At 36.8% G+C, this 17,367-nt stretch overlaps 1 protein-coding gene across 1 annotated transcript in view; it reads right to left on the bottom strand.

The window, feature by feature from the left end:
* Nucleotides 1-17,367, bottom strand: part of ANKRD31 (ankyrin repeat domain 31) — a 202,828-nt gene that overhangs the window by 178,440 nt on the left and 7,021 nt on the right. Inside the window, exons 3-6 of the mRNA XM_043975961.1 lie at nucleotides 10,628-10,710; nucleotides 7,804-7,850; nucleotides 5,566-5,648; nucleotides 1,074-1,117 (exon numbers count right to left, since the gene is read on the bottom strand). Of these exons, the coding sequence (XP_043831896.1) occupies nucleotides 1,074-1,117; nucleotides 5,566-5,648; nucleotides 7,804-7,850; nucleotides 10,628-10,710 (257 nt within the window). The remainder of the gene's footprint in view (nucleotides 1-1,073; nucleotides 1,118-5,565; nucleotides 5,649-7,803; nucleotides 7,851-10,627; nucleotides 10,711-17,367) is intronic.

Here is a 17,367-nt window from a genome sequence, read left to right as displayed (position 1 = left end):
CAAAGACTCTATTGAGATGTGTATCCCAATCTTATGGGACAAGCAGTATAAGTATTATCTCATTTTAGAGATGAAGAGTATGAAGTTCAGAGAATTTAAGTGATTTGTTAAAGATCATGTGGTAAATTAGAACCAGGACTTGAACTCAGTGGTCTCTTCAATGTACCAAATTACATGGTAAGGAAAATTTTCCTGACAGTGGGGGAGTATAACTATAAATTTAATTACTACTAAAGTATCTGGATGCCATTTAAAAAGGATGAATTAGGGGGCGGCTAGGTGGCGCAGTGGATAAAGCACTGGCCCTGGATTCAGGAGTTCCTGAGTTCGGATCCAGCCTCAGACACTTGATACTGGCTGTGTGACCCTGGGCAAGTCACTTAACCCCCATTACCCCGCAAAAAAAACAAACAAAAAAAAGAATAAATTATCTTCTCTTCAGGATGATTCAGTTATGATACTACCTGAAATAAGGAATAAACTAGATTCTACTTATCAAGATCCCTTTTATTTTATTTTTCTTAATTTTTTTCAATTAACAAGTATTTATTTTCATTCCCTTTCACTCCTCCCCCTACTGAAAATAAAAAAGGAAAATAAAACTCTTGTAACAAATAAACAGTCAAGCAAAATAAATTTCATAAAATACTGCTGAGAAAACTGGAAAGTAATGGCAGTAATTAGCCATAGCTCCATATATTTAGATAAGCTCCAAAGGTCACATAATAAGCAAATTAAAGGAGAAAGAAAGAAATTACCATTAATATTTTAGAAGAAGGGAAGAGTTCACAAAGGTTAGAGAGGATCATAGAAGATAAAGTGGCAATTCTGATTGCATAAAATCCAAAAGTTTTTGTGCAAATAAAATCAAGACAGCTAAGATTAAAAGGGAAACAATTAACTAGGGAAAATATTTATTGCATGCCTCTCTGATAAAGGTTTCATTTCCAAGATATATAAGGAACTGATTAAAATTTGTTAATAAAAGTCATGCGCCAAGTAATAAATGCTCTCTTTTAGATCTCTAAATCTATGCCATACATAAGTAGCCTAGGATGCACATACAGACTAACCTTTTCTGGCCTTTGTAGAAATCCAAGATCTTCTGCATCAAATCCTATAATAAGAGCAACAGTTTGGGTGGGTGGGGGTGAATAAACTTTATTAAAGCACATGTATTTTTGTCCTTATGTTAAAACTTTATCCCCTGCCATATCATTTCTGTCCCAAAAGCTTTGGCAGGTTCTTCTGAAATATCTTTCTTGGAATAGTTTATCTACATAGAAGAAAGAAAGAAGGAAAGAAAGAAAGAGGGGGAAAGGAGGAAGAGTCAGTTAAGGCAAGATATTCACAACTATAAAAACTTGGGGGAGTGTAATTCAGAGAAAAAACATTAATTTTGCCTCAATTATCCTCAAGCAAGCTCAACTATGTAGACTTGGCCTGACACCATCCTAATTTTACCACATGAAACAAAAATAATCCACTCCTACTTATTCAGTTCCAGTTTCTCCTTCACTGTGGATATAATAAAGTTCTAGTTCAGCTTGGCAGCCAGTAACAGAGCTTACACAAGCAGCATCCTATAGAATGACAAAAGGAATTTAGTTGCATGTCCAGAAGAATATAACCTGAATTCAAATCTCACCTCAGACAGTTACTAGCTGTGTGACTGGGCAACTCAACCCCAATTGCCTTAAACCCCACTAGAGCCATCTCCAGTCATCCTGATATATATCTTGCCACTGGATGCACATGGCTCTGGAGGAGAAAGTGAGGTTGGTGAATTTGTACAGTCCTCTCTCACTTAAATCCATACCAATATCATGGCCCTCTTCAAGAAACAAAGGACACACAGCAATACCTTAATTTCAACTACTTCTTAATTATTTGTATTGATTCGCCTTATATTTATTCTCTATGTACTTATATATGTCCTTGTTCTCTTCCCTATTAGGATATAAGCTCTTTTTGAGTATTAGTTCATTTATTATACTTATATTCCCATTGTCTGGCACATAATAGGTACTTTAGAAATGCTTACTGAATAAGGTTGGAATATAATTTGGAAGGGGAGTAGTAGGAGATATGGAAAGAAAGATTTTTGTATAATCTGGGAGGGGCATTGGGGAAGATCAGCTTTATTTTTATATTCCTCAATTTATTTCAGTTTGCATTTTATCTAAATAGCCAGAGTGAAGCAGAGACACAATTTCCTGCTTAAATTCAGAACACATTATTTAAACTGATAGAACACTACTTGTGTTTCCTCAGAAATCCCAACTGCTCTGTAAAATGTTCTCCAAGGCACTGAATAAGTATATAAACCTTTTGTTTTCCTTTAGCCTGAGAAGGTCAGCTCCACCGTGCTAGTGCTCCCCTAAATGCATTCTTTTTTCTTTCACCACACTACATGAAATCAGCTCAAAACATTAGCTGAAAGGCTAATGACCATGACACTTTCAATCAAAGGCCTGAGGGGTGACAAACTGTGGGGAACATCCACCTACTGATTCCTGCTGAAGTATTCTATGTGTTTAAGCAATGGGGTTCTATCTAATGGAAGCGTTAACTGCAACTTAATCTCCACGCATTTAATATCTAATGCTGATATGAGAAATACTTCTCTAAACTATCTGTTGTCAAGGTGGTCTTACATAACAGTCTCTAACTCTGAATTTTACCTTTGGGTTTCCCTTCCTGTAAAATGAAGGAACTGGATCAGATGCTAATAGTGGGCATTTAATATAGTGCCTTAAGATTTACAAAGTATTTTGCATACATTATTTCATTTGATCCTCAAAACAATCCTGTAAGGTAATGAACATATTATTAGCCCACATTTTACAAACAAGGAAACATCCTTTAAGAAGTAACATGACTTGCTGAGGGACACAGAGCTAGAAACTGAAATTCAAACACGTCTTCCTAAATCTAAGGCCAATGATCTTTCCTCTATATCACAATGCCCAAGCTCTGCCCCCACCCAGTTGTGATGTTCTGAGTTTATGGATGATATTGTCCTAAACAACGAGTTTGAATCATATACTCAATAGTTCTGTTTCTACTTTCTTCTCATCTTCTCTAAATAGTTAAAAAGAAAGAGCCCTAAAAGGCATTTACCTTCTTCCCTGATTCTAATAACTACTACTACCAAAATAATTATGTTAATCATTTAGACTTTAAATATTTCATATATCACATATAAAATCATTTGCAATAATTTAATATTATTAATTTTAAAGAAATATTTGTAAGAAATTCCAATTTCCAGGCTAGAAAAGTTCATTAATGTACCATGTAGAAAATAAAGGAAGAAAAACAATATTTTAAATGCTGCTTTTATTCTTTAATTTATTCAATATTTAAAGGATGCATGATATCTTCAGGTACTCTTTGAGGGTTCAGGAGAGTACTCCCTCCACTAATGCAGCTTGTGACCCCACTCTAAGCCTTAGTCAAAGGTTTTCCTGAATATCTATGACTGATAAGCATTCACTCCCTGGTTGCCCAGCCTCTCCGTAGCTAGACTGGCCTCAGAGGGCAAACACCCAATCTGTCACTAGGCCTATACTTGAAGTTCTTCCAGCTTGGTAAGGATACTTTCCTGATCTTGGGCCCTGTTGGCATTACCTTTGAGCACCCACATCACAATGAGACCTTAGAGTGGTATTTTAGTGAAGTGATTTTTGTTCTTTGCCAAGATTCTTGTAAAGAAGATGTACATTTTCCATCACTTAAGATGGAATACATATAAGGTTATTACTCTTGTGACATAATACAGAAATGCCAAATATGTCAATTTAAAATAATCAGTATTTTAATTAATTTAATTATCTAAAATTAAAAAAACAACCCACTTGTTTAATGCCAGTCAGCTATTTTATTACAAATATCCAAGTGTAATAACTAAATGTAAGAGTATATGGAATTCATGGTTCAATTCAGTAGCATGGAATCATGGATAGAAAGCCAGCCTTAGAATTAGGAAGATGAGGTTTAAGTCTCACCTCTGATATAGTCTGGCTGGGTGACCTGGGAGTCAGGGCAGGTCACATACTCCTGGTGCCTCACAAAAACCTCTCAGACTGCAAATTGCAGAGCAGGTGTTGATCAGTCTTGGTGGAGGGAGTTTTCTCTTCAGGAATTCCCTATGCTAATGAAATCACTGGTCTGTATTCCAAAATAGGAGTGATCTCTGACCTTCGAGTGTATAATAAGGTGCAGATCTGAAGAGGGATTAGCTTTAGAAATCAATAGTGTGAAATTGTTACTACAAATGGTTTGATCCACAGTTCTGTGAGGAAATGCAGTCTGTCTAGTTGAAAGGAGCAGGGAAATGCCCTGCTTCAGGAACTCTGGTTCAATCCAATTGGCCTTTGCTCTTTCATCTCCCATCTTCATATCTTTACAAAGGCTGTCCTCTATGCCCAGGATGCTCTCTATTCTTACCTGCACTTTTCAGAAATCTGAGTTTTTGTCAAAGCTCAACTCAAATGTAATTACCTTCATGAGGCTTTTTTTGGTTCTCCCTGACTCATTAGAGCTTCTTGCATTACCTTAATTTATTTCATATGAACTCAAATGTGTACATTTCTCTTCTGAGAAAATATAAGCTCCTTAAGGGTAGGCACTGTTTAATTTCTTTCTTCATTTCCCCAGCCCTAGCACAGTGCTTGGCCCAAAGTAGGAGCTTAATTGGACTGGCACAAAGTAGGAGCCTGTTGATTGATATGGCCAGGGACAACTACAAAATTTTGTGGTTCTCTCTAGCCACATAAGCTCAGGTTAGCAGAGCACCATAAAGTGACACCCCTTGCATGCACAACATATTTAGGGAACTAGAATACAACATGCTTTTAACTTCAAAAGTGCAGTGAGGGTGTTGCCAATAGTGTCCCAACAGCAGCAGAAATCAACAGGTCAGCTGTAGAGGGCCACTGGAGTTGTAAAAGATTTGAGGCATGGACAAGGGAATTCTGTTACTCTTCTTACACTGAGTAGGGAAAGAATCAGAATGAGGGAGAGAAATAGGCCTATTAAATTATAACCTTCTTGAGAACAGGATCATGACTTATTCTTATTCTTATTATTTGACATCTTATCCCCTCATCTCCACTCGCTTGGTGCCTTAGACATAGTGAGTACTCAATAAATGTTTTTGCCTGAATGCATGAAAAATATTTTGGCTAAGGCTTGCATGCTACCTCAAAATTATTCTGATATGACTGTCAAGGACTGAAGCTGAGGGAAAAGCAGGAGATGTTCAAGTTATACATAATGTATAATATACACTCTATACACTCTCTTACATCCCACACCACTTAATACACTGTATAGATTCCAAGTTCCTTGAGGATAAGAACTGGTTTTGAGGGGTGGGAGGAGAAGAAGATAGGGAGGTGTCTATATCTTCTATACTAGGCACCTTATAAATGTTTGTTGATTAATTCCTCAAGATATCCTTCTACACAGGATGGCAAAAACAGAAGTATTCTAAATAAATTCACTCAACACTTCTATATTTAGACAAAGTCAAACTTCAAATTCCCATGAACAACATACCTGCAGAGTAACTGTTTTCAGAGTCCAACACCTGATCATCTTGGGGGCCTTCTTCAGTGAAGAGTGAGTAATCCATCTCATCTCTAAAAGACAGTGGACAGTAAAAATGGTTATTCCAATACAATATCAAGAGGTTTTTCCATTGAAAGAATTATTGAGCCCTACTATCCACTCTATTACTCTACCAATTTACTTCAATGTCCATTTTAAGTGATTGTCAAAGTGGAGCAGACTATCAAACAAATATTTAGAGAGAGTGTAAACAAGAAAAATCAAATTATCCAGGCCCTAAGGTTTTTTGGATATTTTTCTTTTCTTTTTTCTTGAGGGGATCTCCTCCCCCACCCACCCACCCATTCATCCATTCTGAATTACCAGTTTAATTATTTATCTCTCCATGGTCAAGATCTATAGGGCTCAATGTATGAAAAAGTCACTGATGATATAAAAGTTCATCTTAACAATATGAAATAGAATATAAAATAGAAACCAGAGGAAACAGTAAAGAAAGAAAAATAAGTGATAAAGTTAATCTATAATTTGGATCATCTATATCTGGAAAATTGAGAGTTAAGAGAAAAAGTAGCCAATATATCACTCTGTCAGCCTAATGTATAATGTAAAAGTAATCAAGTAGCCTTTTGTTCTTACTATTTAAATCAATAGCTGGCACTTCTATAATTCTCTCTGGATTTCAAGGTACCTTACATGTGTTATCTCATTTGATCTATACAACAATCCTGTAAGGTAATTGCTCTTATCACCATCATTTTATAAAAGAAGAAACTGAGGCTGAGTTAAAGTGGCTTACCTGAAATCACACTGCTAGTATTTGCAACAGGATTTGAACTCAGGTCTTATTGACTCCAGGTGCAGCACTCACTCTCCTGTGCTACTACCTGCCCTGGCATTATATACCAGGAATCCTTCAAACTTTGTTACATTTGACATCCTGAAATACTGAGTCTGAATCCTGTCTCTGCTGCTTATCATGTGACTTTAAAGAAGTCATTACAAATCTATGGACTTCAATTTTCTTATCTACAAAATGAAGGAATTAGTCAAACTAAATGATGGCTAAGATTCCTTCCAGTTCTATATCAAACTATGATCTTAATAGTATTACTAAGCTATTGTAACAAAATGTACATTCTTCTCTATGTTTAGAAATGATGCTTTAAAATAGCCCTGATACAGAACATTTGTCTATTCACTGACAAAATAGTAAGTAGCAAAGTAACAACTTGTGATAAATAGGAAAGAATACTGATTTTACTAATATTCATATTAATATGGATTCATGTGAAAAGATAAGACTGGTAGAAAAATATATTGTAATGTCATCTTTTGACAAATCTGAAAAATCACAAAAAAATGTTTGTGACCAATTAGCAGAATAAAAGAAATCATTATAGTCTTTCCCCTTACTTTCCTTAATGTCCAATAGTAATGTGGAGTTTACATTCATTAAATTCCATTAATTCCTTCTTCAATTTATACTCCAAACTCCTTTAGTTTTCATAATAGAGGGGGAGGGATGCTCATATGGCTGTGGTAGAATGGCAATTTTTGCAGAACGACTGTGGTAGAGTGGAATTTTGCAGGTAGGGGTGACAACCTGGCAGTACATTAAAAGAATTACAAAACTAATCATGCCCTTTGACCCAATTATTCCATTGATAATATACCCTAAAAGCATTATCAAAAAATTTTTAAGTTATTTGCTCAAAGATATTTAGTGGATTATTTCTCATTATGAAAAACTGAAAACAATTTAAATGTTCAACAATTGGAGAATGGCCAAATAAACTTGTGACATATGAATATAATGAAATACTATAAGAAGATGAGGAATATAAAGAAGAGACCTTAGAGGCTATCTAGTTCACCCCACTCCCCTCCCAATCCCATTTTACTGATGAGAAAACTGGGGTCCAGGGACATTGTGACTTGCTCAAGATTATACAAGGAGTAAGGGTCAGAGACAGAATTGGAAACCAAATGCTCTGACCCCAGACTATGAATTCACTGTTTTCTTTTTTTTCTATGTGTATCCCCAAGGCTTAATACAATGCTTGGGATATAGTAAGCATATAAACATGTCTTTCATTCATTAATTCATTCATGGGAGTATCCAACATAAATGAGATCATAAATGTACTGAAATATCATAGATTTTTGTACACTCATATGTATATTACCCAGAATATAACTGGACAGGGACTTTTTTCTACTCACTGTGTTAGAGCTTGAGACAATTCAGTTTCATTTCCCCCTTCAGAGAGCTGAAAGAAATGGTAGTTTTATCTACTTAGTTAATGTACACCAAATTTAAAAAAAAACCTTAAGATTTTATTTTTAAGCCTTTCTTTTACTCTGAGGAGCTCTTAGGGGCTAGGAAGGAAAGGGGCAAGCAAGTAAAAGATGTCATGTGATTTTAACTCATCTATTTTGGTTCTGGGTATTCATCCTACTCATGGGTTTGCTATCAAATTCCAAGATTTCAAAGTTATATCCTCTTGTGGTAAAAAGCAAAAACTAAAAAACAAAAAACTCACAACTGAAGTATATTAAGCTAAAACTTCATAATATTGTAAACATATTAATTCAATCTTTTAATGCTGACAATCTTTAATTTCAAAGCATGTGTTGGAGTTCTAAATATTGGGTTAAATGTGTCCAGTTTTCAGGAACATGCTATGCAACATATTACTCTGTCATTTTCTAAAGGAAAGGGGTGTTCCATAAAATGCTTTCTTAATGTACCATCAAATGTCTCTTCAACTACCTCCTTTTAGCAATATTACACTGTTCCTCCATTCCTAAGAAAAGTAATTACTTTAAATGCCAAAAAAGGATTGACAGAAAAAGACTTTTGTTTGAAGATGTCCTGTCTTTGGGCTACCTAGATAAGGCCATGCCATCACAAAAATAAAGCCATTAAGACTACGAATGTCTAAGTACTTCCTGAACAATATTAAATAGAACCATGGAAATAAGCAATAAAAATACATCATATCTATATCTGTGCAAGTTCTCTGTGTTTCAACATATATGGGGATGATACTCCTTTCTATGCCTCTAGGTCCATATCACCCCTACTGCAAGGCTTGTGGCTTAAATTTTTCTGAGTGGTCCCAAAAGACCAAACCAGATATCTCCTACTTGTCTGAAGATTCTGCTTTAAGTTACTGCCTCTCCTGCTGCCTCTTTTAGTGATACCACATTGTTCCTCAGCTCTGAAGAAGAAATTATTCTCTGAATTCCTTGTCAGCTGGACTTTTGCAGCCAAAAAGGTTTGTCAGGAAAAGACTTCTGACAAGGCATATTTATAAAATGTTACCAGAAGCCTCAGAGGTCATATAAGACAATGCATTTACAATCCTACAATATGCCATTTCAACCATCTTGAAGAAGTTGCCCACTTATTTTGTTGAGCCTTACTTACTCACATGACCTTTATCTGCATAAAGTACAAAAAATAATGTAGATAACAAGCTAGCCTCAAAGGAGATAACTCCTGCCAATAACCTTCTTTTTCTTTCTCCATAGAGTCCTTCGTGGCTGAGATGTCCATATTTGTTCTTAACATTAAGGAATAATTTATTTAGAAGTCTATTTGTTGATTTAAGATAGTAGGAACAAATGTGATTTTAGATTTTCAATAAGAAAAAACTTCTAATGTTCCCACTCTTTTTTATAAATAAATAATATTTCAAATCTAAATGTCTAAAATTCCATTCTCACATGATAAATGTTTTTAAACAATGATAATCATAGGATTTTTCAGGTAAATGATATATAACCAAATGTAAAAGAATTCTACTTAGTAAGCAAATATGTAAACATATATACTTTCCTTCTCCCTTCCCTAGAAAACAATTTTATGCCCCAAATCAAAACTTACCTGTCCAGATACCTACCTCTCAGGAAGATGACTGGTGTGCTAATCTTTGGACAAAATCAGGCTTAAGTGTTACTGATTTAAAGTTTAATTTAAAGACTGGGGAGAGCTATATTTGCAGAGGTCTACCAAAGACAGCACAATGCCTGGCATCTAGCAGGCACTTAATAAGTGCTTATTTCTTTCCTCTCTCTCTAGTCACACTCCTCAAAATGTATCCAGCATGCTTCACATATAGATCAAGCCAGCTATGACTCTGAGTATTAAATATCATGATGACCTAAAATCACTTCCATTACCTTTATTCTTCTTCTTCTCCCAACAAAGACAGGAAGAAGAGAAAAATAAATAGTACTTAATCTTATTCTACAACAAGTTTTCTCAAAGTAATAGCAAAGAACAACAAATTTTCACACAGTAATCATAGAGGATGGAATGAAAAAGATAAGAGGGGCAAGACGACCAATAACTAGGGTATGGTGACCAAGGGTTGGCCCCAGGACTTCAAAATTTAGAGGGCAATAATAGCACTTTCAGTGTAGTTTTGAAAAAAATTGAGCATAATACTCAGTTAACAAAAATACACTGTTAAAATGAGGATCTTTACAAGTTTCCTCCCCAAATAGCCACATCATACATGAACTCTTCCCCAATTTGACCCCACTCCCAGATAGCAGCTTTCCCAAAAGTATCTTCCACTATTTGGGGGCAGCTTTCCTTTTAATAGTGGTCACATTCAGGGGCAGCTAGGTGGCACAGTGGATAAAGCACTGGCCCTGGATTCAGGAGGACCTGAATTTAAAGCCAGTCTCAGACACTTGACACTTCCTAGCTGTGTGACCCTGGGCAAGTCACTTAACCCTCATTGCCCTGCAAAAAAAAAAAGTGTTCACATTCCAGATGATCTTCTTAACCTCCTTCCTGCCCCTCACAAACATTTCTTGTCCTGAGTGCAAAAATCAATAGTTATGGCTCTGGTAGCGAGAAAACTGAATAAGAGGGAAAAGAGGGGCAGAGGCAAAAACAGGAAAGAGTGAAGGCACTTTCACTCTACATTTTCCACAAAAGAAAATACCAGTTGGTGCTTCAAAACATTAATCAGTGACAACTCAGCAACAGTCCTACATATCTATAATAATAAAAATCTCTTCTACATACTGGTTTTATCATGTGCTTATTCATCTGCTCTTGTAAATACTCTTTGAGTTTGCACACAAGATGAATCTCTGGAGAGGATGCTTCTAGAATGACACAAACACAAAATTATTTATAGCAGTTCCTTCCTTCTTACAATGACCCAAGGAGTTCACCACAGGTCCTAAGTACTTTTAAATTTCATTTTGTAATCCATGATTTGTTAACTGTCACTTTTCTATGACCAAATTTTAATCATCGACTAGGAAGACATGTAACAAAAGTGAAGCCTCAGCGCTTTCTTTTTCTGTTGTAGTAAAGATGTATGAGCTGTGTCCTTCAATACTTGAAGATTTACTTCTCAGATAAAACAATGTGTTTGGGTTCTATTTAGGGGGCCTAGTTCAAGCTCCAAACATATGTTAGCATATTTATTTAAACACTTCTAGACTCCAAAGATCCAGGATTTCATAATTCTGGGGACCCCTCTATGAATGTTGGTTGCAACCCCACATGCCTTAGCATAGTCTTTCTCAAAGTGTGAACTGCAGACACCTAGGAGTGCCCAAGAACATTTTAGTGGGTCAATGGATGAGGTGAAAATTCTTCACAATAATAAGATGTTTTAATTTCTAATATAGTAAATATGGGTAGATATAATTCCCATAAACAAAGCACTTGGTGGGGAAGGAGACAATAATTTTTAAGAATGAAATGGGGTCCTGAGACCAAAAAGGTTGAGAACTGCTTCATTAGCAATTAGGGCAGCAAGGTGGCACAGAGAATAGAGTGATGAGCCTGGAGTCAGGAAGCCTCAAGTTCAAATCTGACCAGTTACTAGCTGTGTTACCCTGGGCAAGTCACTTAACCCTGTTTGCCCCATTTCCTCATCTGGAAAATGAGCTGGGAAAGGAAATAGCAAACCACTCCACTGTCTTCACCAAGAAAACCTCAAAAAGGGGTCACAAAGGGTCGAACCCAACTGAAAAATGGCTGTACTGACTGACTTCAGCAGTTGGTTTCTGTGAGTTGCTATGACTGAAAACACCAATCACAATTTCTCATAATATAGGGGGGAAATCAAGTCTCTAGTCTTCCTGAATCGTAATGGCTACATTTACAGGTTAAATTACTAAGCTCAAATGTCACTCTCTGCAACAGGCCTTTCCTATGGCCCATAGCTTCAAGGGGCTTCTTTAAGTTTACCTTTCATCTATTCAGTTGTTTTTAGGTGCCTTTTTATTATTGTACTACCTTTTCCATTACAGTGTTAAAGGTCCTTTAGGGAGGGGAACTTTGTCACTTTGTATCTCCAACTTAGCATAGCACCTAGTACAAATGCCCAATAAATGCTTGTGATTGATTGATTGGCAAGAATCCATATTGAGGAGGAAAATTTCAGAGGACACAGTACCTTCAAATTACATACAGAAAAAAATCTCCCCAGGGTGTTTGTTACTTGGAACTGATATTAGGAAATCAACACGATAGTAGTACCCAGCCAATACATCCCTGTGTTCTTTGTTCTTGGGGGGAAGAAAAGCCAAGAGAAAATCTTTCCAGAAATGTGCTCAAGCCAACACCAAACGGCTTTGAGGGCCACTATTAAATCTTCAGTGTGAGCATTTATACCTCAGCAATCCCAAAAGCTAATCAGGACTTGATTTTTTTGTTTTGTTTTGTGGACTGTCTAACAAAGTAAGGGAAAATGTTAGTGATGAGTTTTAAACTTAAAAATGTGTCATGAATAAAATTTTTAAACATTTACCACCACACCCTATAATCCAATTTGCCCCACCCCACATCCCATCCAAAAGTCAGCTAGAAGTTAAAAATGTTAAAATACCTTCCATGTCATAAAATGTTATATACATAAAACTGCTCCCTGGTATTCTATCACCTTGGTAAATGCATTCAAAAGAATATGCCATTAAGACATTGCATCATAAACTGTAAATTCAGCAAGAGTTGGCATTAGGTTAAAAGCCAGCAATCTGCTTAGCCCTTAAATAACCCTAGCTGTGATTCAAGTGTCACTCAGAAGCATAGACAGGGAAGAATGGTAAAAGGGTGAGGACAAAGAGAGAGTGAGAGAAAAGAGAAAAATGTACGTGGTGGCAAATTACAGTACGCCACGAAAAACTGACAGGACACATCATTTTACCTTCATCTACCTTAAATTCCTCATCTGTAAAATGGGGATAATAATAGCACCTACCTCTCAGGGTTGTTGTGAGGATCAAATTAGATAATATTTATAAGGTGCTTTACATACATTAAAGCACTATATAAATGGTAGCTATTGCTATCATTATTGCTCTTTCATCTTTTCAACAGTTATATGCTGTGCCTCCCCCTCTCCCTTCTACCTCTAGCTCAGGGAATGATAATCAAATCAACATTGCCATTCCTGGAAGAAATGTTTCAATTGTTTGCTAAATGACTCCACTTACCATTTATGAATTTGACTACCATGACCAAAACACTCTTCCTTTGTCACCATGCCTCGGTATGTATTGTCCTCTCTTATTAGAACGTAAGCTCCTTGAGGACAGGGACTGTCTTGCAATGCTTAGCACATAGCACTTAATAAATGCTTTTTCATTCATTCATTTTTCTGTGTTGAGTGTTTAGAACATTATATTCATACAAAAGATATTAATGGTGTAATGGAAGAAGCTCTATATTTGAAGTCAGGAAGCTCTGAGTTTGAGTCCCGATTATCTGTGTGATCCTAGGCAAATCACTTAATTTCCCTGAATCCTAATTTTATCACTTGAAAAATGGGGATAATATTATTTGTATTATCTACTTCACAAAGTTATTATGAGAAGAGTTCTATAAGCCCTTATAGTAGCATATAAACATGTCATTATTTCTCTAGGTATTTGTAACATGAAACTGGCTTTAAAAATAAATCTTTAAATACTGCACCCATTCCTTAGTTCTTTACCTTCTCCAATTCTTTGCAAACTGACCCTAGCCAAAAGAAAAAGAAAAAAAAACTTTCTTTTTACTGTTCAGTTAACTTCTTTTCTTTACTTTATAGAACTAGCACTTCTCCTCACCAAGGCCAGTCTCTTTAAAGTACCATCAATCCTTATCCACTCCAAATTTCTCCAGCATATTACCCCCATTCTCTTTTCCCCATCTTCAATTATCACACTACCTTGTGGATTCTTCCTTCCTTAGTGCCAATAAACATGACCATTTTATCCATCCTTAAAAAAAAACACACAAAAAATACCTCTCTATATCCTACCATATCCTCTAACATCTATCTCTACTTTCTCAGACAAACTCCTTTAAAAACAAACAAACAAAAAGCTCTCTATATATTCATTACTTCCACTTCTTCTCCCCTTCCAAATACTGTGCAATCTGGCTTCCAACCTCATCACTCAACTGAAACTGCTCTTTCCCAAGTTATCCATGATCTCTTAACTAGATTGGATGGCTATTTCTAATTCCCCCTTCCTTCTTGACCTCTCTACAGAATTAGAATTTGTTGATCACATACTCATCCTGGATATTCTTTTTTCTGGGTTTTAAAAACATTACTGTCGGGGCAGCTAGGTGGCGCAGTGGATAGAGCACCAGCCCTTGGAGTCAGGAGTACCTGAGTTCAAATCCGGCCTCAGACACTTAACACTTACTAGCTGTGTGACCCTGGGCGAGTCACTTAACCCCAATTGCCTCACTAAAAAAACAAACAACCCCCCCCAAAAAAAAAAAACATTACTGTCTCCTGATTCTCATCCTACCTTTTTGTCTACCCCACAGTTTTCTTTGCTGGCTTATCATCCATATGATGCCCCCTAACTGTGGATGTACCCCAAGACTCTGCTAGACCATCCTTTCTTTTCTCTGTACACTATCTCACTTGATCTCATCAGCTCACATTTTCCTCTTGTAAAGAGGACCACTTTACAAGGTTTGTTGTGAGAATCAAATGAGTAAACCTATGTAAAGCATTTTAAAAACCTTAAAGCATTATAAACATGCTAGCTATGATTGTGATTATTATTAATCATCAGATTTGGCCCTTGTTTCTCTCAAATCATGTAACATGAGCTACCTAGTGGATATTATAGGGTGAATGTGACCGCTCAAACTTGATATGCCCAAAATATAACTCATCTTTCCTTTCAAAACCTTCCTCCTTCCAAACTTCCCTTTTCCTAATTCTCAGGCACACAGGTTCAAAACCTCAGGGACATCAACTCCTCACTTGTCCCACATATCTAATGACATTTATTAGGTCCTGTCATTCCTAACTCTATAGTAATCTTTCTCATATCCACCCCCTCTCCCTACTCATACAGCCATTCCCTACCCCTCAATGTAACCCTTATCACCTTTCAACTGGACTATTTCAAAAGCCTCCTAATTGATCTCCCAGCTAAAAGCTTCTCCAATTCCAATCCATTCTCCACAAGGCTGCTAAAGGGATTTACCTAAAGCATAGGTATGACCATGGCAATCTCCTACTTAATAAACCCCAACATCTCTCTCCAGGGCAACTAGTTGGCAAGGTGAATAGAGCCTTGGGCTTAGAATCAGGAAGACTCATCATCATGAGTTCAAATACTGCCTCAGACACTTACTAGCTGTGTGACCCTAGACAGGTCACTTAAACCCTGGTTTGCCTTAGTTCCTCATCTGTAAAAATGAACTGGGGAAGGAAATGACAAACCACTCCAGTGTCTTTGCCAAGAAAACCCAAATGGGGTCACAGAGTCAGAGAGGGAGTGAAACAACAGTAGCAGCAGCAGCTTTCTATTGCCTCAAGGATCAAATATAAACTTTAAAGCCCTTAACAACTTATCCTCATCCCTCCTCTTAATCCTTATTTATATCTCAATCATCACTTCCTTTCTAGTACCCTAATATCCAGAAAAACTGACCTTTTTAGTGGTTCTCATACAAGGTATTTAATCTCCCGTCTCAAAATCTTTGCACAGGTTGACTACCTTCCCTTCCTTTTTTAATCGAGAAAGAGTATGGGGGGAAATTGTGTGCTACGTGGTGTCAAAAGTGAAACAAAACTAAAGGCTAGTATTTATCTAAAGTTATTTATATATTTGTGACATTTATGTGATGTTATTCATCTATTTATGAGACAGTGAAGTAGCCCAGTGAATAGAAGTCTGGGGCCTGGAGTCAGGAAGATGTGAGTTCACATTCAGCCTCACTTTACTAGCTATACAAGCCTGCTTTAATTTCCTCAAATGTAAAAAATGTGGATAAGAAGAGCACCTACCTCATAGGTTGTTATGAAGATCAAATGAGACATTTGTAAAATACTTAGCACAATACCCAGCATATAGTAGGCACTATATAAATACTTATTTTTTCCTTCACATCTAGCAGGTTTAGTGTAGTCTTTCATTAACATATATACTTTTATAAATATACATTTAATATAGTAGGGATTCTTACATGAAAGGCCTCCTCCTGGCATAAAGGGCTCAGGTACATTTGGAGCTCCACTTCTAACTTATTTGGCTCACTGTCTCCACCCAGATGTAAACTAAGAACTTCAATATCATGCACTTCCCCAAGAATAACTATCAATTTCCCTCAGAAGCACTCAGAACCACAAATCTTTAAAGAATATTTTTATTTATAGAATAAAGGACACAGAAAGGCATGGTTCTGAGTCCAAGAATCAAGAGACCACCCCCACCAAGTGAGACATCATCAACCTGCCAGAAAGCTAGATGGACAATCCTTATGCAATATACTACTATCCTGAGTGAAGCCTAGGAAGGTAAGCCCAAAATTTGCTCCTACCTCTCAGTACTCTACATCTCATCACTCTTTCACCATTAATTCTTCTGTTCTATTGCTACACTCCTCCCTCCCCAACAGGGATTATTGTTGTGGGGTCCCTTAAACTATGATTAGTATTGTAGTATCCCTCTAGGTTACTCCCCCTACTTGCATATGCACTCAGGGGTCGGGTCTCAAGAAGGTAGCTGCGCCCTCAGGTTCTTGGGATAACCCATGGTTTATATGCCATCACCAGTGTGCTTCCAGTGAACAATCAAAGCAGTGGATACAAAGGGCTCTTAGCAAAGGCATTTACTAAGATGGCATGGCAAGAATAATAATTACAAAAACATTCTCCCTTTAAACCTGAGGTATACTGTCCCACAAAAATACATGAGAAAAGTGGGGTCAAAATCCAAATCCAATGGTAATAAAATAATTGTATAGATTACATGCCTGGAAAAGGCAACTATCAGTGTCTGGTATTTCTTTTCCTTTCACAGAAGACTCACTCAGGCTAATACTGGCTCTTCTCCCCCACCCAAGTGTTGATTGGCAGGGGTCATGCTCTTTGAAGCTGGTTCTTCCCTTGGATGACTGTTTGAATTCACATCTGTCCAAGATCTGTATTTCAATGCCATGTACCCCTCTGGCCTCAGGCTTATGGGTGGAATGCTAATTGCTGTACTGTTCTTGTCATACCATCTTAGTAAATGACTTTGCTAAGAGCTATCGTGTCTTCTATTTCACCTACTTACCACTGGATACAGTCTCCTTTTGGCCTACAATCTTTCCCATCCTTCAACTGCCAAAAGGAGTATCTCTTCCTCTGCTGCTTAATGACATGATGTTTTGAGGAAAAGAAGAAAAAGAAATTCTCTCCTCCCCAACTATAGAAATTTCATTCCACAACTGCTCTAAGCCTGGAATATCCTGAGCTCCTCAGGGCTTACCAATTCAAAACCCACAAAGGTGCAGCTAATTTATTT

This window comes from Dromiciops gliroides, chromosome 1, assembly GCF_019393635.1.
Source record: "Dromiciops gliroides isolate mDroGli1 chromosome 1, mDroGli1.pri, whole genome shotgun sequence".
NCBI lineage: Eukaryota > Metazoa > Chordata > Mammalia > Microbiotheria > Microbiotheriidae > Dromiciops > Dromiciops gliroides.
This window is presented reverse-complemented; position numbering and strand designations above follow the sequence as displayed.